General features: G+C 42.2%; 1 protein-coding gene across 3 annotated transcripts in view; it reads left to right on the forward strand.

The window, feature by feature from the left end:
• Window positions 1-27,030, forward strand: part of PRKAR1B (protein kinase cAMP-dependent type I regulatory subunit beta) — a 405,306-nt gene that overhangs the window by 53,766 nt on the left and 324,510 nt on the right. For all 3 annotated transcript variants that reach the window (XM_082260646.1, XM_082260647.1, XM_082260648.1), the window contains one exon: window positions 23,095-23,265. In XM_082260646.1, the coding sequence (XP_082116772.1) occupies window positions 23,095-23,265 (171 nt within the window). The remainder of the gene's footprint in view (window positions 1-23,094; window positions 23,266-27,030) is intronic.

Genomic DNA, 27,030 nt, shown 5'->3' on the forward strand with positions numbered 1-27,030 from the left:
TGAACGGTCTGCCTGTGTGAAAGGGGCCTTAACCTAAAAAAATAAAAAGGAACATTGTATGGTCAATATGAATTACCCTCTGCACAGAACTCACAAAGGTCTGGCTTGGTACACAACGAATTTATACCCTCTCCTGCCCATTCATTATGAAGCTCTCTCCCCATTAGCTTATTGCAGGGGTAGAGAGACGGGGATAATGCTGTAGTGTACTGACAAATAATGGTTTTGGTAAATCTAAAGGAAAATTGTAAAAGAAAATTGTATAATGTATGGCCAGCCTTAAGATACGGAAATCGGAAGGAAAATTTCATCCGACGAACGATCTGCCGATTTTCGGATTGTTAGTACAGTGCTTTCGACAACCGATTACGAATTTTCGGAAGACAAAAACTGGATGTGCAGGCTGTAAAATTTTTATTGTACGTCAACACAACGTCTGATTTTCGTTTAATTAGTACAGTTTTCGTCTGAAAAAAAATCTTAAGAGCAAGACTGGGCATGCTCAGAGATGAAAGAACACATACAAATCAATTCAACACATGACATCACTTCTGAAGTTGAATTCTGTCGTACGGGAATTTTCGTATGAAAGTAACCTCTTCACTTTCGACATAAGACTAGCATGCAACAAAAAAACAGATGACAAATCGTTCAATAATCTGATCGTGTGTACGAGGCTTTAGTGTCAGTTTTTCCGCCACACTATTACAGTCCCGCTATAATTCCCTAAGCACCACCATTACTATTATAAAAAATTCAACATTTTAACAAAGACATGTAGCAGAATACATTTTGGCCTGCATTTATGAAGAAATTAGATTTTTTACCTTTTTTTTTTAATTGATATTTTTTATAGCAGAAAGTAAAATATATATATTTTTTTTTTTTCAAAATTTTCAGTCTTTTTTTCGTTTATAGAATAAAAAACAGAAAACCCAGTGGTGCTCAAATACCACTAAAAGAAAGCACAATTTGTGTGAAAAAAAAATATACTGCTGTCTTAGCCATTGAAGAGAGGGATTTCCGGGACAACCAAGGCTCTAGTGCAGATCGCTGGATTGAGAGAGGGCTCAGGTGAGTTTTAGGGGGGCTGTGGGGGGAGAAGCACACCAAAGGTTTTTTACTTTCATGGATAGAATGCATGAAGGTAAAAAACCTTCAGACTTTACAACCACTTTAAAATATACATGTGGGAATTTTCAGTAAAATTCAACCGCTTTCTATCATAAATACAGTAATTGTCAGATATTACACAATTTACCACCCATGACTACCAGAATTTGGTTAATTGTGAAGTCAAAACAGGGCTTGTATTGATGTAAGGTGCTGCAGTTTTAATTGAAATGCTTTCTCTCTATACACTTTGGCATAGCAGCTTCTGTAATGGTTTTTAAAGGTAGGCTGAAGGAAAATTGAGGCTGAGTTAAAATAACATTGAATTTTAAAACTACAGCAATTATAGTCAAAATGATTCAATTTTTCTTGCTACATTTGGTTAGGGTAATTTTGATTTTGCTTCTTCGCTTTCAGTCAAAAATGCCAATTTATTTCTTTGTTTAATAAACAATTTAGACAAAAATATAGAAAGCAATTCGTGTTATAAAATTGCTATGTGTATGGCCAATATAAGTGAAAGTTTTAAGTATAGGAATTGAGCTAATTCACTTACAATGACACTTTTATGCCTCGTTTCCACTGAGCGGAACGGTTCGGGTCGGTACAGTTTGGAAGGGTTAGAATGGTCCGGTCTATTCAGGTGAGCGTTTCCACTGCAAGTCGGGCCACCAGGGGCCATGCGGGGTTTACACCAAATGAGGTGTTTGTTTTGTGCTTTCATTTGACGTGAGCATTGAAGTTTTCCTGTCCGCCAATCAGTGGAATCTATCGTGTGATGCCAGTAGCTCCGCCCTAACCGTACCGTACCATTTCCTATGGCCCTACATCTGAAGCCACTTTCATAATGGAAACACTCAAATTAGCGTACCGTACCGAACCGACCCGAACCGATCCGCTCAGTGGAAACGAGGCATTAGTCTAGGTTCACATCTATGCTTGATGCTTTTTTCAAGCATGTTTTGCGGTGCATTTTGCGTTTTTAAACCTTCATTTTTCTTATGTTTTTGCATGCAGTTTTCATGCATTTCACGTTTTTTTTTTTCTCTTTAAACACACTGTAAACACGCTGTGTTTAGCTGGTTGCTTAATAGCAGGCCGGGAAGCCAGCCACTGTGTCCTTAACAACCAATGAGTCACCAGCTGTCAGTGGGGTTACCCGCTGACAGCTGAATGTAAAAAAAAAATTGCCAAAAAAAAAATGCTGTGGCCCCCCCCCCCCCAAAAAAAAAAATCCATGCCAAATCCTTATCTGAGCATGCAGCCCGGCAGGTCAGGAAAGGAAGGGGATGAGCGAGCCCCCCTCCTGAACCATACCAGGTCACATGCCCTCAACATGGGGGAGTGGGTGCTCTGGAGCAGGGAAGGCCACATGCCCTCAACTCTGTCCCCCCCTCCACCCCACAGCGCCTTATCCCCATGGGGACAAGGGGCTTTTTCTGGGAACCCTGAGCAGTGGTCGTGGGGGTCTGCAGGCAGGGGGCTTATCAGAATTTTGAAGCCCCTTTTAAGAAAGGGGGCTCCTGCCCCATTGTACCCCTACCCATTCACCAAAATAAAAGCAGTGTAGTGTTACAAAAAACAAGACACAGTTTTTGACAAGTTCTTTATGAAATAGGAAGAATGTCCCCATCATAGCTCCAACTTGTCTTCTTCCTCCAGTTCCATCACCAAAGTCTTCTTCCTCCAGTCTTCTCCCTCCTGTGATGCCTTCTCCCTCTGGTGATGCCCAGGGTTGGGGACAAAATGCTTTAGGGTGGGGGGGCAGAGCCACCCTGCCCCAAAGCAACCCCCCCATGGTGAGAGAATGCAGCCAGGTATGTTTTGGAGGGGCACGTTCGCTTGTCCCCTCCCTTTCCTGACCTTCCGTGCTGCATTCTCATATATAAGGGTCTTGTATGGCTTTTGGGGGGGGACCTCACGCCATTTTTTTTACATTTTTGGGCTGGCAGGGCCTGGTATGGACCTGGGGGGGGACCCCACGCGGTGGTTTTCACATTTTTTTATTTTGGGCGGCCATTCTTTTTCTTACACCTGCTCCTTAGCAACCATTTACATAAAATGTTTTTAAAGAGGGAAAAAAAACACAAAACGCTTTAAAAATCAAATAAAAAATGCAACACTTACGTTTCTGGTGCTACTTTATTTAATCTATTCCACACAAAATGTGGAAAAACAGTAACTGACCCTTTATAAAAACGCACCGGCTGCAAAACGCATAGATGTGAACATGTTCCATAGGAAACCATGTTAAATGGACTGTAGCATTTCTGCAAACCGCAAAACGCACAAAAAAAAAAATGCATAAGTGTGAACGTAGGGTTAGGTATAATTATCTGAAATACTGTGCAGTATGAACCTACAGTAAGTGCCTTATACAAATGAATGACAGAACTACGAAAAAAGGTAATGTCCAAGAACTGGGAGTATAAAAGTATCACAAATTAAAACCTAGACAAAAATACAAATTCATATACATAATTTTTTTTAGCAAATATAAAAAAAAAAAAAAAACATATCTACAATACATGTTCCAAGACAAAATATGGAGATATAGTACAAAGAAACATCACAAAATTTGAACTTGTACAATCTGCCATTTAGACAACCATGTAGATTTGTGTAGCCTGTGGCTTAAGGCTTCTAAAACACAGCTATGGCGCTTTTCCACTGCATGGAAGCGAACGGTTCGGCTCGCTTTTGCGCTTTTCCACTGCATGGTACCGCATGGTACGGTGTTGGAACGGTTCGGTACGGTACGGCAGCGCTTTTCCACTACATGAAACCGAGTTGTACGGCTCGCTTAAACAGTACCACCTCAGTTGTGGTTCCAAGAGGGCCGTACCGGTACCATATCCCACAATCCTTTGCATGCAGCCTTGACTGTTTGTCACTACTAGGCACTGATTGGTCAGAGAATCGTTGTTATCCCACCTACTTACTACTTTAGTGGAAAAGCAAACCGTACCAAACCGTACCGAACCATTCCAACACCGTACCATGCGGTACCATGCAGTGGAAAACCAAACCGAGCCAAGCATGGCCGAGTGGAGCTGAGCCGAGTGGAAAAGTGCCAATAAGCATTGATGGAAGAGCAGATTTTTAATTGGGTAAATGTGAATGATAGAAATGATTTATACAGTTTATAGGCTCATGCACATGGACATGACAGGCTGAAATACACAGCAGCTGTACCTGCATCTGAACGTTAATCGTGTACAGGGTTGCATGTATACTGTTTTCGGGGCTTATATCACTGTATTTATATGGCTGTGTATGTGAGTACCGCTCCGATGTGAGTACAGCTGCTGTATATTTCAGCCTGTCATTGATTTTGACAGGCAGTGGGCTGTACACACCCCCTCCGACTTGCCAAAATACGGGTGCCAAAATACGCCTGGTGCCAAAATACACCCATTTTTTACTCTGTCCAGGCAAACGTGCCCATGTGCATGAGCCTTATTTATGAAGAAAATGCTTGTTGCAAATTCTTTCACAGATACTTTATTACCAAAAACAGCCCCGTTCAGAAGCTGGAGAACAATGCGCTCTTTAGTGAAGCCTCTGCAGAGCATGGCCAGGAGCTTCTCTGGAAACTGGCTGAAGAGCCACAGTTGACTAAGCTTGCAGGGTGGTATTACCATCCAGAGACAGTTTACTCTTCTGCTTGACCTCAGGAGCAGATAGAATATTTTATTGCGCAAATATGCTGTGATCACAGTTTTTAATTATCTTTTTGTACTGGTGTCATTTTTCACATTTGCTCCCACATTTTAGTAGTCACATCGCGTATCATTTTTAATAACTACAGGCAGATCTCAAGAAGGCCTTTCAACATTGTATTATAGCTACGAGTAGAAATTGCTTTGACATTTACCCAGGAAATATGAGTGTGTAATCATATTACTCAGATCTGTACTGACACACTTGAGCCGCACAGATAAACGCTCTGTCCATTGTTCAGAGACCAACCAGTCTGATGTTTTGTAGAATTTCATATTCTCAGACAGATACCATGTTAGGATGAATGAGAAACATTAAATTGGACCTGTTCAACGTGGCTGGGAAAAGGCCCATAGCAACCGGTCAGAAATCACCTTTCACTCATCACGTTGCAGTAGGTTGATTGTTGGTTGCTGCTTTTTTCTGTTGCCCTTTAGGGTGTATCATTGCCCTTTTTTACATAATAAATCTAAAACTGGGCATACATGTCACAGTCTGATTAAACACAGGCCGTCTGAGTTTGGGGAAATGCGTAAGTCCTGGTAAGCACGTAAACAATGCGGGAGATTTACTAAAACTGATGCACAAAGAATCTACTGCAGCTGTGCACAGTAACCAATAGGCTTCTAACTTAGGCCCCTTTCACACGTGGGGGATCTGTTTTCCTCCGCAGGGGATCTGTCTGCTATGGGCAGTCGGGTTTAACGGACCAGCTGTCCCTTCACATTCGACTGCCCTCCAATCTGATCCGCCTATACAAGGAGGTCAGATCCCCCTCTGTTTTGTTTTTGCAGACCGCATCGGATCAGAGGTGATCTTTAGGGATACATGGGCCTTTCGATCAGGTCCTCCTTAAAAACTGACCTGATTGGATTGTCCGTGTGAAAGGGGCCTAAAGCTTTTTCAATTAGGTTTTGACAATAAAACTTAGAAGCTGATTGGTTACTATGCACAGCTGCATCAGATTTTCTGTGCACCAGTGTTAGTAAATTTCCCCCAATGGAATTTGCCTTTAACCAAACAGCCATGGCTTCAGCCAGCCTATCATTTATTTGTATGGGTTGGCTGTTTGCATCTGTATGATCCACATCTCATTCCCGGGCATAGATACAAATAGATGTACGCTGTACAGTAAGGTGACCAGATTTTTAAAATGAAATCCAGGGACACCCTACTGTTTACACCCACTTTTACTCAGGGGGAGCAGAAGCGAAGCAGGGGGTGGGGAAAATAGCTTCATGCAAAGCTCGTATTGTTGAATGTTGAGTGTGGTCTAATAATACCTAGGTCTACGTTGCTCTGGGTCAAGATTTCATAACACACAGTGCAGAAGTCAGAAGTGGGTAACACACGTAGAGCAGGTGTTTTGGGGGTGGGCAGCCTGTCACCTCAACTGCCTCCCACATCTTTATTTGTATCTGTATTTATTATAATTCTGAGAAATTATTATTATTGTTAAAACAAAATATATATTTTTTAAATCTTTTTTTCTATTTGTTTTGCTGAACACATGAGCCCTATTTAATATTATTAATTTAAATAATATATATATTTTTTAATAATAATACAATATTTTTCATATTAATATATTTTTTCTATAATAATAATAAATAGATTGAGCTCATGTGGTTAGCCAAATAGATACAAATAAATATATATATATATATATATATATTTTTTTTTTTCTTTTATACACACTGGATGACATGACTACAGAGAGAGAAGGGAGTGGTATTGCTGGTAGAAGGGGGGTGTGTGCGCCCTCTGGTGGTGGGAGGGTGGCAGTGACTAGACCTACACAAAGACTAAGATCCCCCACACGCGCGAACCCACAGCAGGCCCCCGCCGCCGCCGACAAGAGGCATATCCCAGGAGCAGTGCTGGTGGCCGTCAATGAAAAATAAGCTGTGCTCACCACCCAACCCCTACCGTGTGGCACAGGGGTTAGGGACCTTTGTTCTATAGAACACATTTACTGAAATTATTAGAGTAAATGAGTAATCATGACAATGCAAGAGCAAAAAACAGGCAATCAAGATAATATGGGGGATATTGGGGGTCTGGAAGTGCTGTGGCCCCTTGGAGACTCATTGTGGACTGGTCAGGTATAAGGAGGGGCTTTGAGTGCAGGAGCCAGAAGTAATTAATGCAGAGGTCAGGGTCAGTAGTAAGTAATACTGAGTTCATAGGGTCAGTAGTAAGTAATCAGGTCAGCGTCAGTTGTAAGGTACACAGAGTTCAAGGGGTCAGTAATAAAAAACGCAGAGTTCAGGGGTCATTAGTGAAAAACACTGCATTCAGGGGTGAGTAGTAGAGCACAGGGGGTAGTAGTAAGTAATAGAGAGCGCAGGGGTCAGTCACTACTGACCCCTGAACTCTACATTATTTATTACTGACTGAAATAACACAGAGTTCAGGGGCCAGTAAGTAGACAGCGCAGAGATCAGTAGTAAGTAATGCAGATTTCAGAGTTCAGTAGTAAGTAATGCATTGTACAAGGGTCAATAGTAAATGATGCAGAATTAATGGGGTCAGTAATAGGTACATCAGAGTTAATGGGTCAGTAATATGTAATGCAAAGCACAGGGTTCGGTAGTAAGTAACTCAGTGTGCAGGGATCAGTAATAAGTAACACAGAGTTCAGGGGTCAGCTATAAGTAACAAAAGGCCTGCGACCTTGTTGCCCTCTCAGGACAAAGGGTATCCTTATAAACTGCAAAACATCAACAACAAGAAAGGGGCACACCAACCTAGCTCATTACCAAAATAAATCTTATTTGAACATAAAATGACAATTGTTATACTCACAAATGCATTACTTAAGTACGCATGTCTAAGCAAGGGAAACCAGTCGCCTTCAGAACTGCTGCATTCTACCAATATGGGAACAACAGGAGGCGTCTGTAGTTTGTGATTCACTATATTGGCTCTGAGGAAGAGGGTTCATGCTGGAAACACGTCAGCCAAATGACAGATGCCTCCTGTTCTTCTCATTTTGGTAGAATGCAGTGGTTCTGAAAGCGACTGGTTCCACTTGCTTAGACATGCGTACTTAACCACTTGCCGACCGCCGCACGACTATCTACGTCGGCGGTCAGCCCCTCACAGGCAAACTAACGTAGGGCTACGTTGCTTGCTTGTGAGGGTCTAGGGAGCGAGCGCGCGCCCCCGGGGGCGCGCTCCCGCTCCCGCGTGGTCACGGACCCCCCCGCGCGTGTGACCAGCGGACCCGATGTCCGCCGGTCACTCGGCGATCGGCGGGGGAGAGGGAGAATGTCAGGCAGCTTGTGTAAACAAACTGCCTGTCATTCTCCTCGCTGCAAAGACACTGATAAAACGGATCTGGTATGTAGATCCGTTGATCAGTGTCCTTACAGCTAGAGCCACAGCCAATCACAGTAGAAACCACGCCCCTAGGGACACACACAGCCCCTCCCTTCCAAATAAAGTTAACCCCTTCACTACCAGTGTATTTTTACAGTAACAGTGCATATGTATAGCACTGATTACTGTAGAAATGTCACTGGTAACCCCAAAAGTGTCAAAAATGTCAGTCAAGGGTCCGATCTGTCCGCCGCAATGTCGCAGTACCGCAAAAAAAATCGCAGATCGCCGCCATTACGCGTTAAAAAAACAACAAAAATGACAAAAATCTTTCCCTTTGTTAGTAAACGCGATAACTTTTGCGCAAACCAATCAAAATACGCTTTTTGCGATTTTTTTTACCAAACATAGGTAGCATAAAACAAATTGGCCGAAAATTTTTAAAAATTTTGATTTTTACATTTTTTTTTTGGGGGAATTTCATATAAAAAAATGTGAAAAATATTGCTATTTTTGCAAAATTGACGCTCTTTTTTTGTTTATAGCGCGTGATCAAAAAATCGCACAGGTGATCAAATACCACCAAAAGAAAGCTCTGTTTGTGGGAAAAAAAGGACGTCAAATTCGTTTAGGTACAGCGTCGCACGACCGCGCAATTGTGCGTTAAATTCACGCAGTGCCGAATCGCAAAATACCCCCTGGTCGGAATGGGGGTAAAATCTTCCGGGCTTAAGTGGTTAAATCATACGTTTGTGAGTATGACAATTTTCATTTTATGCTCAGCTATAGAGTTCGGGGTCAGTAGTAAGTAATGAAGAGTATGGGGACCAGTAGTAAATAACTCAGAGTTCAGGGGATAGTAGTAAGTAATGCATAGTTCAGGGATCAGTAGTAAGTAGTGCAGAGGTCAGTAGTAAGTAATGCAGAGTCCAAGGGTTAATAGTGGTGATGCAGAGTTAAAGGGTCAATAATAAGTAAAGCAGAGTTCAGGGGTCAGTAGTAAATACCACAGAGTTTAGGAGTCAGTAATAAGTAATGCAGAGTTCAGTAGTAAGTAGTAAATAATGCAGAATGTAAGAGCCAATAGTAAGTGATGCAGAGTTCAGGGGTCACTAGTGAGTAACGCAGAAAACAGGGGCCAGTAGTGAATAACTCAGAGTTCAGGGGACAGCAGTAAGTAATGCAGAGTTCATAAATCAGTAGTGGGTAACACAGGGGTCAGTACTAAGTGATGCAGAGTTCGGGGGTCAGTAGTAAGTAACGTAGAGTGTACAGGTCAGTAGTAAGTAGCCGAGAGTTTGGGGATCAGTAGTAAGTAACGTAGAGTGTACAGGTCAGTAGTAAGTAGCCCAGAGTTTGGGGATCAGTAGTAAGTAACGTAGAGAGCCCAGACCAGTAGTAAGTAACCAAAAGTTGAGGGGTCAGTAGTAAGTAAAGCAGAGTTCAGGGGTAAGTAGTAGTATGTAACTCAGAGGTCAGTACTAAGTAACAGAGTGCAGGGGTCAGCAGTAAGTAACGCAGAGTTCAGAAGTAAGTAACGCAGAGGGCGGTAATTGGTGGTATGAATCATTCAGGCACCTCCCTCACCCCACACCTCCCTCTCCAATTCCCACCGGTAATACCTGTACAGCTGCAGAAGAACCATAGACTTGTAGGATGAGGAGGAGTCTGTGTCATTATTTTTTATAGGTGACTGTTAGTAAAGGGCCCTCCAGTCACAATTCACTTCTGTATAATAATGACACAAAATGCCACTGGTGTCTACTGGTACTGTTTAGCTTAGCTATGCGTCCTCTCCCCCCCACATTGTGCCTGGGACATCCTGGATTCCCAGTGTAGTATTAACTTACCATATCCAAAAAAAAATATCTTCCATGCCCAGCCCACTGTCACAAGGAAAGGGCCCACCTTCTTTAGGAAGTCATCAGCTCACAAGATTTCTGGCAGAATCAACTGTTTTTTATTTTTTCCCCTTTTTTCTTTTATCTAAATAATGAAAGTAAAATAATAAAAATAAAATTCCCCTTTTCTTTCCATTCCTTCCACTTCCCAAGTCTATATACATTGACCTATACAAGTCAATAACCCCCCACCCTTCTACTCTTCAAATACTTCCCGATTCTTTTGATGCTGTAAATACACTACCCACCCAACATCCCCAAACCTCATTGAACTTTCCCAATGAACCCCTATTTATATACGTAGTTTTATAAAGCGGGAGTTTCCTATTTATAATTCCTTTCCAAGCATGTACTGTTGGAGGTTTTGGCTTTTTCCATGAAAGTATTATTAATTTAGTTGCATAATACAGAAGGAGTGTCGAAAGAGTGTGGGTAGCTTTTTTATGGGCAAAACCATCCACCAATCCCAGAAGGCATATCTCTACTCCTAATAAAAGGGGGAGGGAAGTGATTGGCGCTGCCTGGTGGGATGTTATGGGAATGTATATGTAGGATACTATACTTCTAGTAAGATATCCTATAGGGACATGTGTAGTAAATTGATATTGAAAACAGTGAATCATCAATTTATAATCTGATAAATGGCAAACCTGTGTAAAACCAAAGTGGGTCTATGTATAAAAAATAATATAATAAAACCCTATATACATAACATCAATAAATACATTTCATACGTACAATAATGTGCAAAGAGAAGTGCAAAGAGTGAATCAAAAAGTGAAGTGCTAAAAAAATAAATAAAATTAATCCAATGAAATCCGGAGGTAAATATGTGACCATAAAATAACAATAGGTAGGTATGCTATAAAAATTCTTAATAAATATAAGTAAAGTAATAAATAACGTATATATGACCCTAAAAATGACAATCGATGGGTATGCTCTTAAAGTGCCAGTAAATACGAGTAGAAAAAAATGAATAAATAATTCTCAATAAATAAATAAATAGGTGCAAAAGGTGCAAAAAGTGAACCAATTAATTGGTGAAAATATCCGTGCCGAACTAGCGGTACATAAAAGAAAAAATGCAGACTAAAAAGTCAATACAAATAATCCCACAAATAAATCCAAGTAAATGTGCCGTCTCAGTGGTTTAAAAAGTCCAAAAAAAAAAAAAAAAGTCCTAAATAGGTGAAGTCGATATATGGTGGATTTGTAGTGCTCTTTTCTCTATGCCCAAGGTATAGTGGGTGGGCAGAAGGAAGAAGTGTTCCCCTGAGCCTGGGGTCCTGCGCTTACCAGATTCCCTTACCCCTACAGGGGTAAACAGCGGGTCGATTATTAGGGGATCGCTCCCACACACTGGCAATCAGGATCTCCTATAGCCTTGGTATCACTCCGTGGTAGTAGTGCAGATGTCAGCTCAATAGGTAAAAAATAGGAATCCAGTACAGTGCCCGGGTATGTAGGAGAAAAAGGGAAGGAGCCTCTTACTGGAAAAGAGCAGCTGAAAATCAATGGGAACACTTCTTCCTTCTGCCCACCCACTATACCTTGGGCATAGAGAAAAGAGCACTACAAATCCACCATATATCGACTTCACCTATTTAGGACTTTTTTTTTTTTTTGGACTTTTTAAACCACTGAGACGGCACATTTACTTGGATTTATTTGTGGGATTATTTGTATTGACTTTTTAGTCTGCATTTTTTCTTTTATGTACCGCTAGTTCGGCACGGATATTTTCACCAATTAATTGGTTCACTTTTTGCACCTTTTGCACCTATTTATTTATTTATTGAGAATTATTTATTCATTTTTTTCTACTCGTATTTACTGGCACTTTAAGAGCATACCCATCGATTGTCATTTTTAGGGTCATATATACGTTATTTATTACTTTACTTATATTTATTAAGAATTTTTATAGCATACCTACCTATTGTTATTTTATGGTCACATATTTACCACCGGATTTCATTGGATTAATTTTATTTATTTTTTTAGCACTTCACTTTTTGATTCACTCTTTGCACTTCTCTTTGCACATTATTGTACGTATGAAATGTATTTATTGATGTTATGTATATAGGGTTTTATTATATTATTTTTTATACATAGACCCACTTTGGTTTTACACAGGTTTGCCATTTATCAGATTATAAGTTGATGATTCACTGTTTTCAATATCAATTTACTACACATGTCCCTATAGGATATCTTACTAGAAGTATAGTATCCTACATATACATTCCCATAACATCCCACCAGGCAGCGCCAATCACTTCCCTCCCCCTTTTATTTCTTCAAGTGCTCCCCTTCTAGGGTCGCATTTTTGAAGTGGGCAGCAGCTAGGTGCGGTGTTCTATTGTACATATATACCCCTCATCCTAAGCGCGGAACTACATACACCCTACATATCTCTACTCCTGGCTGTAATATGATGTCTGTCACCACTGCTATACAATCCATTACTCCCCTCCAGAAGACCTGAATTTCATCACATCTCCAAAAAATATGATCGAAATCTGCATAGATGGTAGAGCACCACCAACAATCTGGGGACTGACTAGGATATAATTTCGCCAACTTAGCCGGGGGTATAATAAATCCTATGTAAAAATTTATATTGAATAAGCTGGTCTCTAGACGAGACCAGTCTAGACAAATTAATATCCCATACAGCCTCCCAATCATCTCCATTCAATTGTGGGAACGCAATCTCCCACGCTGCCCGGCGGCAAGCGAGGTGTTCCAAACCATCCTTAAATAGATTTTTATAAATATTGGATAGTGGTTTAACCCAGGGAAATTTTCTGAGAAGAGATTCCATCTCTCCTATTCGGATCTGAAGCCCTGTAGCATCAAATTGGGCTTGGGAGGCATGCTTACGTTGTAAAGATCGAAAAAAATGAGAATTGGGAAGATTAAATCTATTTTTTAGGGTCTCAAAATGGAGGATTCCCCCTTCCCCTACAATATCACCCACCGTCTTTATACTATATCGCGTCCAGATACCCGGATCAAGGTTAGAAGAGAAATGTGGTAAACGAGGGTTCTTCCATATTGGCGCATGCGGTGAAATTATTCCTACTCCCTTCTCAACCATATTATCCACTGTTACCCATGCTCGTAGTGTTGCCTTCATGGAATCAGTAAGATTGTATAATGCCCTAGGTCCTCGCATCGCGAGGAATGCCAGCGCTTCATAAGACCCAGCAATGGCTGCCTTTAAGTCTACAGACACATCATCTTCTGGACTATTCAGCCATCTATGAACAAAATCTAGCTGGCGAGCAAGGAAATAACGAAAAAAATCCGGAACCGCCAGCCCTCCTCTTTTCCACGGCTGTTTAAGCGTTTGTAGCTTAATCCTAGAATTTCGCCCCTGCCACAAAAAATTGTTAATTAGACAATCAATCTTTTTAAAGATATATTTTGGAATCCAAATGGGGGAGTTTCTAAATATATACAAAAAAAGTGGTAAAATTTTAATTTTAATTAGGTTATTTCTACCTATAAGTGACAAAGGTAACTTTTGCCAGGATTGTATTTGGGTCTTGAGCTGCTGCATTAGTGGAATAAGATTTCGTTTAAAAAAATCAGAAACTGAGTTTGATAAATATACGCCTAAATATTTTACCTTATCTACCTGTTCAAGTGGGCATGTAGCTGGCACTCTACACCTCGGGGATGGTGTTCTTATGGGAAGGAATTGAGATTTATTCCAATTTATTTTTAATCCTGACCATTTCGCAAAGAATTCAAAATATCCAAGACCGCCGTTAAAAAGGATTCCGAATGGCGTAAAAAAAAGAACCATATCGTCCGCATATAATGCAATTTTCTCTGACAGATTACCCACTTGAATCCCCTGTATCTCCATCAAATTTCTCAAAGCCATTGCCAGCGGTTCTACAGCAAACACTTTTGATAAAATATGATGACGCCATATCCAGGCGAAATGCATTGAGGGTCCTGTACAAACATCACTTCTGGTTTGCAGCTGGTCGGAGCGTGGAACGCAAGTGGAACCTACTACGGTGGTTCCTGATCTTACATTCAGTTTTATGCTTTCAGCAAGTGCCATTTGAGGCACTTATAAATGTGAGTGTTTTTTTCTTTCCCTTGTTTCTGTAATCTTTATTAATAAAACATACTACACCACATGTGTCAAACACAAGGCCCGCGGGCCGAATCCGGCCCTCCAGGCCATTTCATGTGGCCCTCACACCTCTCCTAGAGGTTCAGTAGAGCTCCAGCTCTCCTTTGGGCCTCCCCCAGACCCTTCACTTTCTGCTTCCTAGCTCTGCTCCCAGCTTCTTCCCAGCAGCAACACAAGGTAAGGGGGTGCACTTTAATGTAAGGGTAGGGGGGGTGGTGGGGGGACTCTTGACATCTGATGTAAGTGGGTTGGAAAACTCTGGACTTCTAGTATTACAGATACAACCAGCCCTTTGAGGGCAATCATAATGTTGATGCGGCCCTCGATGAAGTTGAGTTTGACGCCCCTGTACTACACCATGAGATATCTTTCCCCGTATCTTCTTGAAATCTAATAGAGAGAGGTTCCCCTGACTAACACCTAGGAGGAAGTGGTCCCTATTAAAGACAAAGGAGCTCTACAGGCACTTTAGGTCCCAGAAGCCTGAGTGCTTCTGGTAAAAGTGGCCACTACTTACTGGGTGGAGGATCAGAGAGTTGGATTTACCGCTGAACCATATCAAGGGAAGAAAGACAGCACAAGCATTTTCATATCACCCCACCAATTTTTTATGGACAATTTTTTTTTTTAATCATCATTTAATTATTCCTTTATTAATATTTTCTAGGCTGATTTTTTAAGGCTAATAATGTCTTGATATTGCACAGAGCACTTTATGGTCATCAGCTATTTGATATTTGCATGACACCAGTTTGCATCTTTAATACAATTTTTTTTACAGTGCACTTCCTTTATTCAGCACATATTGTAAATAACTGCACAGTTTATTATTAGTACTGTCACACCTTTATTTGGACGTTTATATTCATTTTTTACCATCGTGTTGATTGATTTATCGCCGTACTGTGTATTGATTTACCCTAGTACTGTTAAGATAGCACGTTTGGTCACTGGCACTGGTATATTTATTTTTTAGATCTACACTATTTATTCCACTTTTCTTGTTGTCTTACTATATCACAGTGGGTGAAGCTCCCTGACTGCTACCAGCGCCTGTCTTGTATTATTACCTGAATTTTATGATATTTTGTGTTCTCTTATATAAGTAGTAGCGCCTCATTGCATCACCTATCTCATATTTAAGTTTGTTGACTTAAATTGAAGGCAGCTCTACACTATACAGTGTTTTACTCTAAAGGGAGGCGCCATCACTCCTTACACTATTCTACGCTTATGGGGCCCTGCTATACAGTGCCTTGCAAAAAATATTAATACCCCTTGAAATTTTCCACATTTTGTCATGTTACAACCAAAAACATAAATGTATTTTATTGGGATTTTATGTGATAGACCAACACAAAGTGACACATAATTGTGAAGTGGAAGGAAAATGATAAATGGTTTTCAACATTTTTTACAAATAAATATCTGAAAAGTGTGGCATGCATTTGTATTCAGCCCCCTTTACTCTGATACCCCTAACTAAAATCTAGTGGAACCAATTGACTTCAGAAGTCACCTAATTAGTAAATAAAGTCCACCTGTGTGTCATTTAATCTCAGTATAAATATAGCTGTTCTGTGAAGCCCTCAGAGGTTTGTTAGAGAACCTTTCAGTGGCGGCTGGTGCTCAAAATTTTTGGGGGGGCGCAAACAGAAAAATGTAATAGGCATTGCTTTGCGGCAAAAAACGCTGTAAAAAATTGCGTGACTTAACAAACAATCATTAGGTTGGTTCAAGATTGACCAGCATGTCCCCATTCAATGCACAGTGACCAGCATGTCCCCCATCAATGCACAGTGTCCAGCATGTCCCCCATCAATGTACAGTTTCCAGCATGTCCCCCATCAATGCACAGTGCCCAGCATGTCCCCATTCAATGCACAGTGACCAGCATGTCCCCCATCAATGCACAGTGTCCAGCATGTCCCGATTCAATGCACAGTGACCAGCATATGCCCCATCAATGCACAGTGACCAGCATGCCCCCATTCAATGCACAGTGACCAGCGTGCTCCCATTCAATGCACAGTGACCAGCATGCCCCCCATCAATGCACAGTGACCAGCATGTCCCCCATCAATGCACAGTGACCAGCATGTCCCCCATCAATGCACAGTGTCCAGCATGTTCCCATTCAATGCACAGTGACCAGCATGTCCCCCATCAATGCACAGTGACCAGCATGCCCCCCATCAATGCACAGTGTCCAGCATGTCCCCATTCAATGCACAGTGACCAGCAAGTCCCCCATCAATGCACAGTGACCAGCATGTCCCCCATCAATGCACAGTGACCAGCATGTCCCCCATCAATGCACAGTGTCCAGCATGTCCCCCATCAATGCACAGTGACCAGCATGTCCCCCATCAATGCACAGTGACTAGCATGTCCCCCATCAATGCACAGTGACCAGCATGTCCCCCATCAATGCACAGTGACCAGCATGTCCCCCATCAATGCACAGTGTCCAGCATGTCCCCCATCAATGCACAGTGACCAGCATGTCCCCCATCAATGCACAGTGACTAGCATGTCCCCCATCAATGCACAGTGACCAGCATGTCCCCCATCAATGCACAGTGACAAGCATGTCCCCCATCAATGCACAGTGACAAGCGTGTGGGGGGGAGGACAGAGCATGGGGGGCTACCTTCTGTCTGCTGGGGGGGGACAGAGCATGGGGGCTACCTTCTGTCTGCTGGGGGGGGGCAGAACTTCTGCCCCCCCTGCAGACAGGAGAAATGCCCTCAATTCTCTGCCCCCCCCCCCAGCAGACAGGACGGTCCGAAGGTATGCCCTCCATGCTCTGTCCTCCCCCCCAGCAGACAGGAAGGTCCGAGGTATGCCCTCCATGCTCTGTCCTCCCCCCCCCCCCAGCAGACAGGACGGTCCGAGGTATGCCCTCCATGCTCTGTCCTTCCCCCCCCCCCCCCAGCAGACAGGACGGTCCGAGGTATGCCCTCCATGCTCTGTCCTCCCCCCCCCCAGCAGACAGGACGGTCCGAGGTATACCCTCCATGCTCTGTCCTCCCCCCCAGCAGACAGGTCGGAGGTAGGCCCTCCATTGTGCTCTGTCCTCCGGCTCCTCCCCATTAGCAGACAGCAGGTGTTCTGCCTGGTGATCGATGTCCTCTTGAGGCAGCGGAGCGGAGCGGCATTACAGACAGTCAGTCAGTCAGTCATGACGACGAGTGACTTACCTGCTCCTGCTGCCCTCTTCAATCTTCTTCACTCTCTCTCCCTGATGCCGCTGCACTGTAGAAGCAGAGGAGGTGGGTGGAGCGTGGAGGTGGAGCTAACTGGAGCAGAGGAATGAATGAATGATCATATGTGACAGCACCCGGGGCGGACCGCCCCCCTCCCGCCCCTGCCTGCATGATTGGTCTAGGGGGGAGTCTGGACCAAATCTCAGCCAGGACAGGAGTCAGTGGGGGACACCCAGAACGGCGGCCAATCGGCGCCTCTGCCTGGGCCAACAGGGATGCCAAACCCCACCCACCCATAGCCAGCAATAGGTCCGGCGCCCCATAGTGGCTTTAAATTGTAATTTTTTTTTAAGATGATTGGGGGGGGGGCGGCGCCCCTGTGCCCCCTATCGACTGGCCGCCACTGGAACCTTTGTGAACAAACAGCGTCATGAAGGCCAGACAAGTCAGGGATAAGGTTGTGGAGAAGTTTAAAGCAGTATTAGGTTATTAAAAAAAAAATCCGAAGCTTTGAATATCTGACGGAGCACTGTTCAATCCAACGTCCAAAAATGAAAAGAGTTTGCACAACTGCAAACCTACCAAGACATGGCCGTCTACCTAAACTGACAGGCCAGGCAAGGAGAACATTAATCAGAGAAGCAGCCAAGTGGCCCATGGTAACTCTGGAGGAGCTACCTGAGATCCACAGCTCAGATGGGAGAATCTGTACACAGGACAACTATTAGTAGTGCACTCCACAAATCTGGTCTTTATGGAAGAGTGGAAAGAAGAAAGCCATTGTTGAAAGAAAGCCGTAAGAAGTCCCATTTGCAGTTTGTGAGAAGCCAAGTGGGGGACACAGCAAACATGTGGAAGAAGGTGCTCTGGTCAGATAAGACCAAAATTTAACCTTTTGGCCTGAAAGCAAAATGCTTTGTGTGGCGAAAAACTAACACTGCACATCACCCTGAACACACCATCCCCACTGTGAGACATGGTGGTGGCAGCATCATGTTGTGGGGATGATTTTCTTCAGCAGAGACAGGAAAGCTGGTCAGAGTTCATGGGAAGATAGATGGAGCTAAATACAGGGCAATCTTAGAAGAGAACCTGTTACAGTCGGCAAAGTACTTGAAACTGGGGCAGAGGTTCACCAGCAGGACAATGACCCTAAACATCCAGCCAGAGCTACAATGGAATGGTTTAGGTCAAAGCATAGTCATGTGTTAGAATGCCCCACTTTAATCCCTGACAACCCTTATGCACCCTGACAATAATACACACACTTTAAACTTCGACAACCCTTTCATAAAAGTTAGGCCTGACTCACACTGGTGCGACATGCGCTCCAACTTTGGAGCATATGTCGTATGACAAGTCGCGACCTATTCAGTGCAATGGAACCGTTCTAATAGAAGCGAATTGAGTCGCTCCGACTTAGAAAAAGATTACTACACTACTGTTGGTGCAACATCGGCATGACTTCTGTTCAAGAAGTTGTATGCAAGTTGTGCTGAAGTTGTGTTGGGATGTCAGCACGACTTTGAATTGGCAGCAGTGTGAACCGGGCCCTAATGTAAAGAAATAATCAGTTTTTTACCATTGCACCTGTTTGATTTATTTTAAGTACTTATAAAGCACTGACAATTTATGCAGCTTTGCATATATATTGTACATTCAAACAGTCCCTGTCCTAAAGTAGCTTACAATCTAAAGTCCCTAACTCATAATCATACATACATACAAGGTCCAGTCTAGACAGGAGCTGATTAATCTTCCAGAATGTCTTCAGAGTGTAGGAGGAAACCCACAAAGGGACACGGAGAACATGCAAAACTCCAGGCAGGTAGTGCCATGATTGGAATTCAAACCGATGACCCTAGTCCACTTAGCCACTGTGCCTAAAATGTACTGTGTTCGTGTCAGCTTTTAAACCCTTTTTAAATGTCATAGTTGACCCTGTAGTTGTCATTTTCAGTAGTAGTTAAACAAGCCACTAGGGGCGCTGTTGTACTGTGGTATGCTGCAAATTTCTCCATGTGCTTAAACACAAAGAGCTGCCAACAGTACTGTTTTGTTAATAAATGCAATTATAGTAAAAGTGTTCTCATATGTTGTGAATGGTCTAAAATAGTATAATTTACTAAATGATTAAAGACACAAATTTAAAATATTTCTCAATGTTTTCTTCATATTTTCTTTTGACTAAAAAGCTCTAAAGTTGTTGATTTCTATTTACTTATCATTTTTGCTTACAGCTGAAGTGTCTTATTATAGTTGAAGTGCCTTATTTTTGTAATATTATTAATTGTATTGTATTATATTATTGTTTTATTGTCAGGTATCAGAATGTATGCTCTAGACCAGGGATCTCTAAACTACAGACCTCCAGCTGTTCAGGAACTACACGTCCCATGAGGCATTGTAAAACTCTGACATTCACAGTCAGGACTAGGCATGATGAGAATTGTAGTTCTTGAATATCTTGAGGGCCATAGTTTGGAGACCCCTGCAGTTTGAGCCCTCTATACAGACTGAGTATTTACCAAGCCTACAGAGCTGGCTGGGGCAAGGCTTAGTGGTGACAACAGTTCTGAATCACATTTTATGTATTTATGTTCAGTAAATCTTGCTTTACTTTCATGCATATGAAATCTGCAGCTTTATTACAACTGCGGCAGGATAATAAAAATACAAAAATCAGATTAATTTTGTTTTGATTGTGTGGTGTGCATTGTGAAGGATAGTGTAATGCGTTATAACACATTACACCATTTACCTTTTTTTTCTTTTTTTTTAATGTTGCAAAATTACATTTCATTCAACTCTATGCACTGCAGTACATTGCGTAAAATTGCAGGCATGCTACATTTTTATGCAACGCACTAGTATGGGATGAACAGGGTACATGCCTTTATTACAGGTGTATATATCGGTGACAATTCATGTAGCGCTTTAACATACTGATTCAAATCAGTCCCTGCTTACAAGGAGCTTACAATCCAAAGCCCCTATCTCACATACATACACATACTGGGGCCAATATATCCACCAGTTTGTATTAGGAGTATAGGAGGAAATCCAAGTGCCCTGGTTGGGATTTAAACCAAAAACCTCTGTGCTGCCCACAAACATAGAAAACAGTTGTGCCCTTGTGTTGAGTCTACATTAATCTTAGCAGAGCAGTGCAGCTTGTAGGACTTGGTATGAATGAGTAGTTCGTATCACCCTAAAGCGGATCTTCACCCACCACTCTTCCCCCTCTTACTGGGTGGTCTGGGTGGCACATTTCTGGTACTCATTTCTGATACTCAGCGTTGTCCTGCTGAGATCCTCTTGTATTCTTCCACCTCTCGGTCCTGGGTTGCCATGTTGATTGTGACATCATCAAGAGGTCCCCTGGATGTTCTTGGTTCAGCCGGTATGCCTCCTAATGATGTGCCCTCCTCCTTTCTGAATGAAGTGCTATGCCTCCAGCGATATGTGTAGGAGGACAATGCATATCACTCACCTAGGCGAATAATGTGCAAGGAGGAACAGGGCCGCACTTTTTTTTTTTTTTTTTGAGAAAAAAAAAAAACCAAAAAAATAAAATAGACAGCCCTATTTTGGCAGCGCAGAGGAGAGGGTGGAGAGGAGGGAAGTCTTTCCTGAGAGTTAAAATACGCTTTAACTATTCATAAGGTTGTTAGACTTGTAGGCCCCTTGAACAGGTTCTTCAATAGTTGTTGGCCTATGATAACATCTCTCAATATATCGGCAAAGAAAAAGCATACGCATAATTGTTTAATTGCAATTTTGCTTGGTGTACGTGGGTCTATTAGAACACCTAACATGCTTTCAAAATGTAGTTTTTTAAAGGGTATGTCCATCCACTAGCAGATATTTCACCATTGGGATACTTAGAACTTGTAGAAAAGTTGGAAAATATTTAAACTCATCAAGGTCAAACATTTTAAATCCTTTATAGGTGGAATTATCCTTTAAAGTGAGCCTAGGTGTTGCCCATGCAGGGCAAAGCTGGATGTTCCCTAAATTGCTGCCCTCCTTTAGCTGCATATATTTACCTTCACTCCCTGAATACTCCACTCACTGGCTGGAGTAAATTGGGGAGGCACCAAGTCACTTACAGAGGACTGAGAAATCTCTCTTTGCCTGCATGTGACAGCATTAGGTTTCAAGTAGCCATTGGTCAAGCACCAATGCTATCACAAAAGTCACATGCTTCCTCATTCCTTGGAAGTAGCAAGTTTTTTCTCTTTGCTCCTAGTGGTTAGGTGAATCAGTTGGGAGGAAGAAGGGACAGTATGTACCACAGGAAAACGTGTTGATTTGTCCTACATGGGCATTGCACTGGTTCACCTTAAAGTGTACCATTTTCCAATGCACCATGAAGTGATGTGTGAAGGTGAGTATAAAGTTGTTGGGGGGGAGGGGGGGGGGCTTGTTAGAGACTTTGCCCCTTTCCTAGATAGATGAAGTAACAAAATCTTTTTTGAATGTGAGGCACCTTGGCACCTTTGGGCTGCCAGCTTTCTCCAAACACAGATTAGCTCTGAAATGTATTGCTTACTTGCTCTGTGTGTGGACCACAGCCTTCATTTACTGTTTCACATCCTTAACAGTTTATTAAGTATCAAGCTGAAACCCCAAAGGCACATTTGATACCCATTATAAAACATTGGAAAACCCATCAAAAACCCTTATAGTGACTGACACCCCCCATCCCCTGCATGCGGTTATTGCTTATTACGTCAAGGGGAGATGGGAAGGCAACATTACTTCACATCCCCCTTCTTGATTAGCTCCTATGCTCTCCTCGATTCCCTCCGATCCTACAGGCTGAGGATGGTCCTTTAGTATCATCCCATACAATGCAGGGCTGTTAACACTGCATTCTACATGGAGGACGCAGAAGTTTGACCGTGGACAGAAGTATCTTATGGCGCTTTTCCACTGCATGGAACCGAACGGTTCGGCTCGCTTTTGTGCTTTTCCACTGCTGGTACCGCATGGTATGGTGTAGGAACGGTACGGTACGGCGGCGCTTTTCCACTGCATGGAAGCGAACGGTACGGCTCTCAAAAACAGTACCACCTCGATTGTGGTTCCAAGAGGTACCATACCGGTACCATATCCCACAATCCTTTGCATGCAGTCACTACTAGCCACTGATTGGTCAGAGAATCCCACCCACCCCGTTGTTATCCCACCCACTTAACTTTAGTACTAGTTTAGTGGAAAAGCAAACCATACCGTACTGTACCGTTCCAACACCGTACCATGCGGTACCAGCAGTGGAAAAGCAAACCGGGCCAAGTAGGGCCGAGTAGAGCCGAGCCGGTACTTGCAGTGGAAAAGATTAGAGAGGAGGCTTCATGGGACCGGTTGTACTGTTGAAGGGATTTTTTCCTCTACTCCTAGTCAAAAATACACTTTAAACCCTTGCAGTGTGTGGGGACCCACTGCAATGCCAGTTTTTCTTGTGCCTGGAGTTAGTCTTTAGAACTGCAAATTAAGTGTGATGTCAGGAAGTATAGCTCAGAATTTATAGTTGATGCTGCAATAGCATTTTTGCCCTGAGTGGAAGCTTGTAGAATATTTTTTCTTCCATCATTTTTATTTTTTGTTTTGACTATGAATTTGTATTCATAACCTTCTCATTATATATTCACAGGAAGAATGCAAACAGATATTGGCTCAGCAGAAGTCAAACTCCCAATCAGACTCTCATGATGATGAAATCTCCCCTCCACCTCCAAATCCGGTGGTTAAGGCCAGATGCAGGAGAGGAGGAGTCAGTGCAGAAGTTTACACTGAAGAAGATGCCGTGTCTTATGTTAGGAAGGTAATATGTCTATCTTCGTTTTTCTTTTATGGATAACACACTCTCATTGACTGCCATCTTGGTAAAATAAGCTTGAATAAAAGTAAACAGCTTTACTTACTACCCTACATACAAATAGGCATAGCTAACCGTTATGCTTAGAATTAGCCAAGTATGCGAATATGCTTAAAGCTGAACTTTACCCATAACAACTGGATAAAAAAATAATAAACTTACATTCCACATTATTAATTATGCTATCAAAATCAGTGTGTTCTGTAAATTTCCTCCAACATTGTTCCTGTTTCTTCTTACTGGAGGCTGCCATTTTGCTGAATCCCAGAGCCCTTAAGCAGCAGTAAATCTTTAGGCTGTCATCAGATGGGCCTATAGTGGCTCTGATTTCTGGTACAGTGGCAAAAATGGCTAAAATGGAGAGTAATCGAGCATGTGCAGAGCAGAGTGAGACTGTATTACTGGAATTTAAACAGTATTGGCACTTATTTTTAATGTTCTACCTAGCTATACCTGCAAAATGGACCAGCTTGAAGTGATCTAGCAGGACTTAAAGCTGTCTAAAGTTGCACTATAAGGCTTCATTTACACCATATAAGGAGACTTGAGTTTTTCTGCACGTGTTCTGCAAGGGCACGAAAAAAAAAAAAAAAAAAACAATTGTTCTCTATGTGCCCTGGTTACACCACAACACTGGTATTATCTGCAGATTGCATGTATAAAACTCACTGAAACATGCATGAAAACTGATGTAAACTTGTGTCTCTGCAAGTGAAATCAGCGCGTCAGTTTCCATCAGTTTTTCTGCATGCATGGTGTGAATGAGGCTTAATTTGAGCCTGGGATCCGTGGTCACTTGAAATCTGGCAGTTGATGCTCACCGGGCTACCTAAACTTAAACAGGAGTAAACCCAGTGATTAAACTTTTTCCCCAAAAGAAAGTTCAAGTTAGAAACGTTCAAGAAAAATTCTTACATCCTTAATAAAATATACCAGTGTGTTTTTTTGTAGTGTTACATTACAAATGACATTGTGCCTACTAGCGCATGTGCAGTGTATGCTACATTCAAGGTCTTCTGGTAAACTGTCACAGTTGCCATTGTGCTTATGTTAGCTCTTAATTTCATGGCCTCAAATGGCTGGTCACAAGTGCAGACCCGTGATAACTGCAGAACCAAATGGATGCTATGATGGCATTGTCCTCGACAGATCAACTGTTTAAAAAAACTGATCCATGTATCTGTTTACATTCCTTTTAAATACAGGATTTTCTCATAGTAAAAAATATTGTTTCTTTATTGTTCATTAAAGCGGAGCTCCACCTAAAAGGGGAATGTCTGCCCCTTCCCCTCCGTTGCCACATTTGGCACCTTTTGGGGGTAAGGGAGGAATGGGAACCTGGTTTTGACAGGTACAGAAGACTGTGGCCTATTCACAAAACGCAGCACACTTCGCACATGCACAGTAGGAAACTGGCTATGAAGCCACAAGGCTTAACAGCTGGTTTCTCTTAGTCAAAATGGCGGCGCGAGCACCTGATAGCCGATTGAAGAATTGGCTGTGGATGAGGACGCTGCTGGATGCCTGAACAGGTAAGTGCCCTAATATTAAAAGTCAGCAGCTACAGTATTTGTAGCTGCTGACTTAAAATTATTTTCGGGGGAGCTCCTCTTTAAGGGACACAGTATCAGTAGTCATTTTGAAACAATTGCATTATACTGCTGCCTTTAGGCTGAATCAAACACTGCCAAACATAAAAGCCTTTGATCACCCAGGGATAACCCCTAGGAGGATGAAACATCTTTTCTCTGAACAAGAAAATTTTACCAATTTCTACTAGCTATCTTATTTTTATACACGTGGGCTCTTCCAGATCTCTTATCCCAAGGATCCTTTTACCATCCTGCTTCATGATCACTGGCTTTAATACGATTAATATTGAGGTCCAAGTCTTAAGAGGCAGGGGTCTCTGGTTCAGTGATTTCTATTCCATTAAACACTAGGAAGTCTACCTGCTTGGTTTGTTGGTGTGAGGATGGGGATTTCACCCCAGGACATACCCACATGGAACTGTTACTGACATTTTTCAATTAGATCTGGATCAGCATTAGGCTTTGAAGCCAAGGGACACACTTGGTCCTTTTGTCCTTATGATCTTAATCCAAAGACAACTAGTCTCCTATTCATAGGTCAAGACTTTTATACAAGATTTATTTTGTGTGATTTACATTTGGTTCTGTCAGCTCTTCAAAAACCAACATTTGAACCTAGCAGAGATTTTCCACTTTTACCCACAGAGGTTTTCCACTTTCACCCACATGGTTGCATTCCTTGTTTCCATCACCTCTGTGACATGTTTCTTCAGCCTTGTTCTATAAGACCCTTTCTTGGTCTTACACAAAGATAAGGTGGTTATGAGCCTTTTAGCCTCATTCTTTCCTGGGTTGGTTTCAGTTTTTCACCCTACTTAGGACATGGTTCTTCCATCCCTCATCCTAGCTCCTGTTTATCAGAAAGATATTTCCCTCTATTGTCTAGATGTGGTTTGTGCTGTACAAGTTTGTCTTTGCTACTACATCCATCAGAAAGATGGATTTCCTTTTTGTGACTTATGATGAGTCCTGTAAAGGCCAAAAAAAAAAAAAACGTCTAGGTGTCTCAGATGGATAATCAAACTATAGTAGAAAGTATAAGGTTCCAGTCTATCCAGTCAAGGTGCATTCTACTGGGTCTGTGAATGCTTTTCAGCATCAGTTAACTGTTTCACAGATTTGGTAGGCTGCCATCTGGTTCTCTGTTTATATGTTCTCTAAGTTTTACCATGTGGATGTTCAAGCTTCATCTAATGCCAACTTAGGACATAAAGGTCCTTCAGGCATCTCCTTGGCTTTCAGGCAATTCCCAGTTTCATTGTTGCTTTTTTTGTTGGCATTTGTTTGACTGTTTGCTGTGTTAACCACCCCACAGGTGGACTGCTTATGTTCAACCTCAGAATTACTACTTAACCTGTGTTCCTTAATGAATGATAAAGAAAACAGAATGTACTTACCATTAAATTCCTTTTCCTTTAGTTTATTAACCTTCTTAGCGGTATTCCCGAGCATGGCTCGGGGTTAAATTTCAGAGCCAAAAGCGGTAACCCCGAGCCACACTCGGGGTACCGCCAGAAGCATCGCTGGATCCTGTAAGCAGGGTTACTTACCTAGTCACCGGGATCCAGCGATGTGTCCCGGCGGTGTCTCGCGGCTGATCTTCCTCCCGATCCTCTCTGTGCCCCGGCTTCCGTCTCCTGCGACGTGACGTTCGCAGGGGGGTGGAACCGGCGGCAAATTCAAATGTAAAACACACCAAACACACTGATACAATTCAAAATAAAAAAAATCACATTCGTTTGCCCCCAGTGCCCTTTCCTGCAGCAGTTTTACTGTACTTTTTATGTATATATATATATATATATATATATATATATATGATAAATGTATATAGTTGGTTTGGGCTGCTCATTCACAAGAATTACAAGCAAAATAATGGTACCGCTTTCAGCACCTAAAATCCGACAGAATCATACCACCAGGGAGGTTAAGGAACACAGATCCCTACACTCTATGAATGATTTACTAAAGGCAAATAGACTGTTTGCTGGAATTTTCCCCAGAGCTTAGTGAATGAGGTGAAGCACTGCTGACTCCATCATCCAGTCATATGCAAGCAAAAATACATTTTTTTAAATCTTCCTTACACATAATTGGGTATTCTTTGCAAAGTGAAGTT

Source organism: Pelophylax lessonae, assembly GCF_965119305.1.
Source record: "Pelophylax lessonae genome assembly, chromosome: 6".
In the NCBI taxonomy this organism is placed as follows: Eukaryota; Metazoa; Chordata; class Amphibia; order Anura; family Ranidae; genus Pelophylax; species Pelophylax lessonae.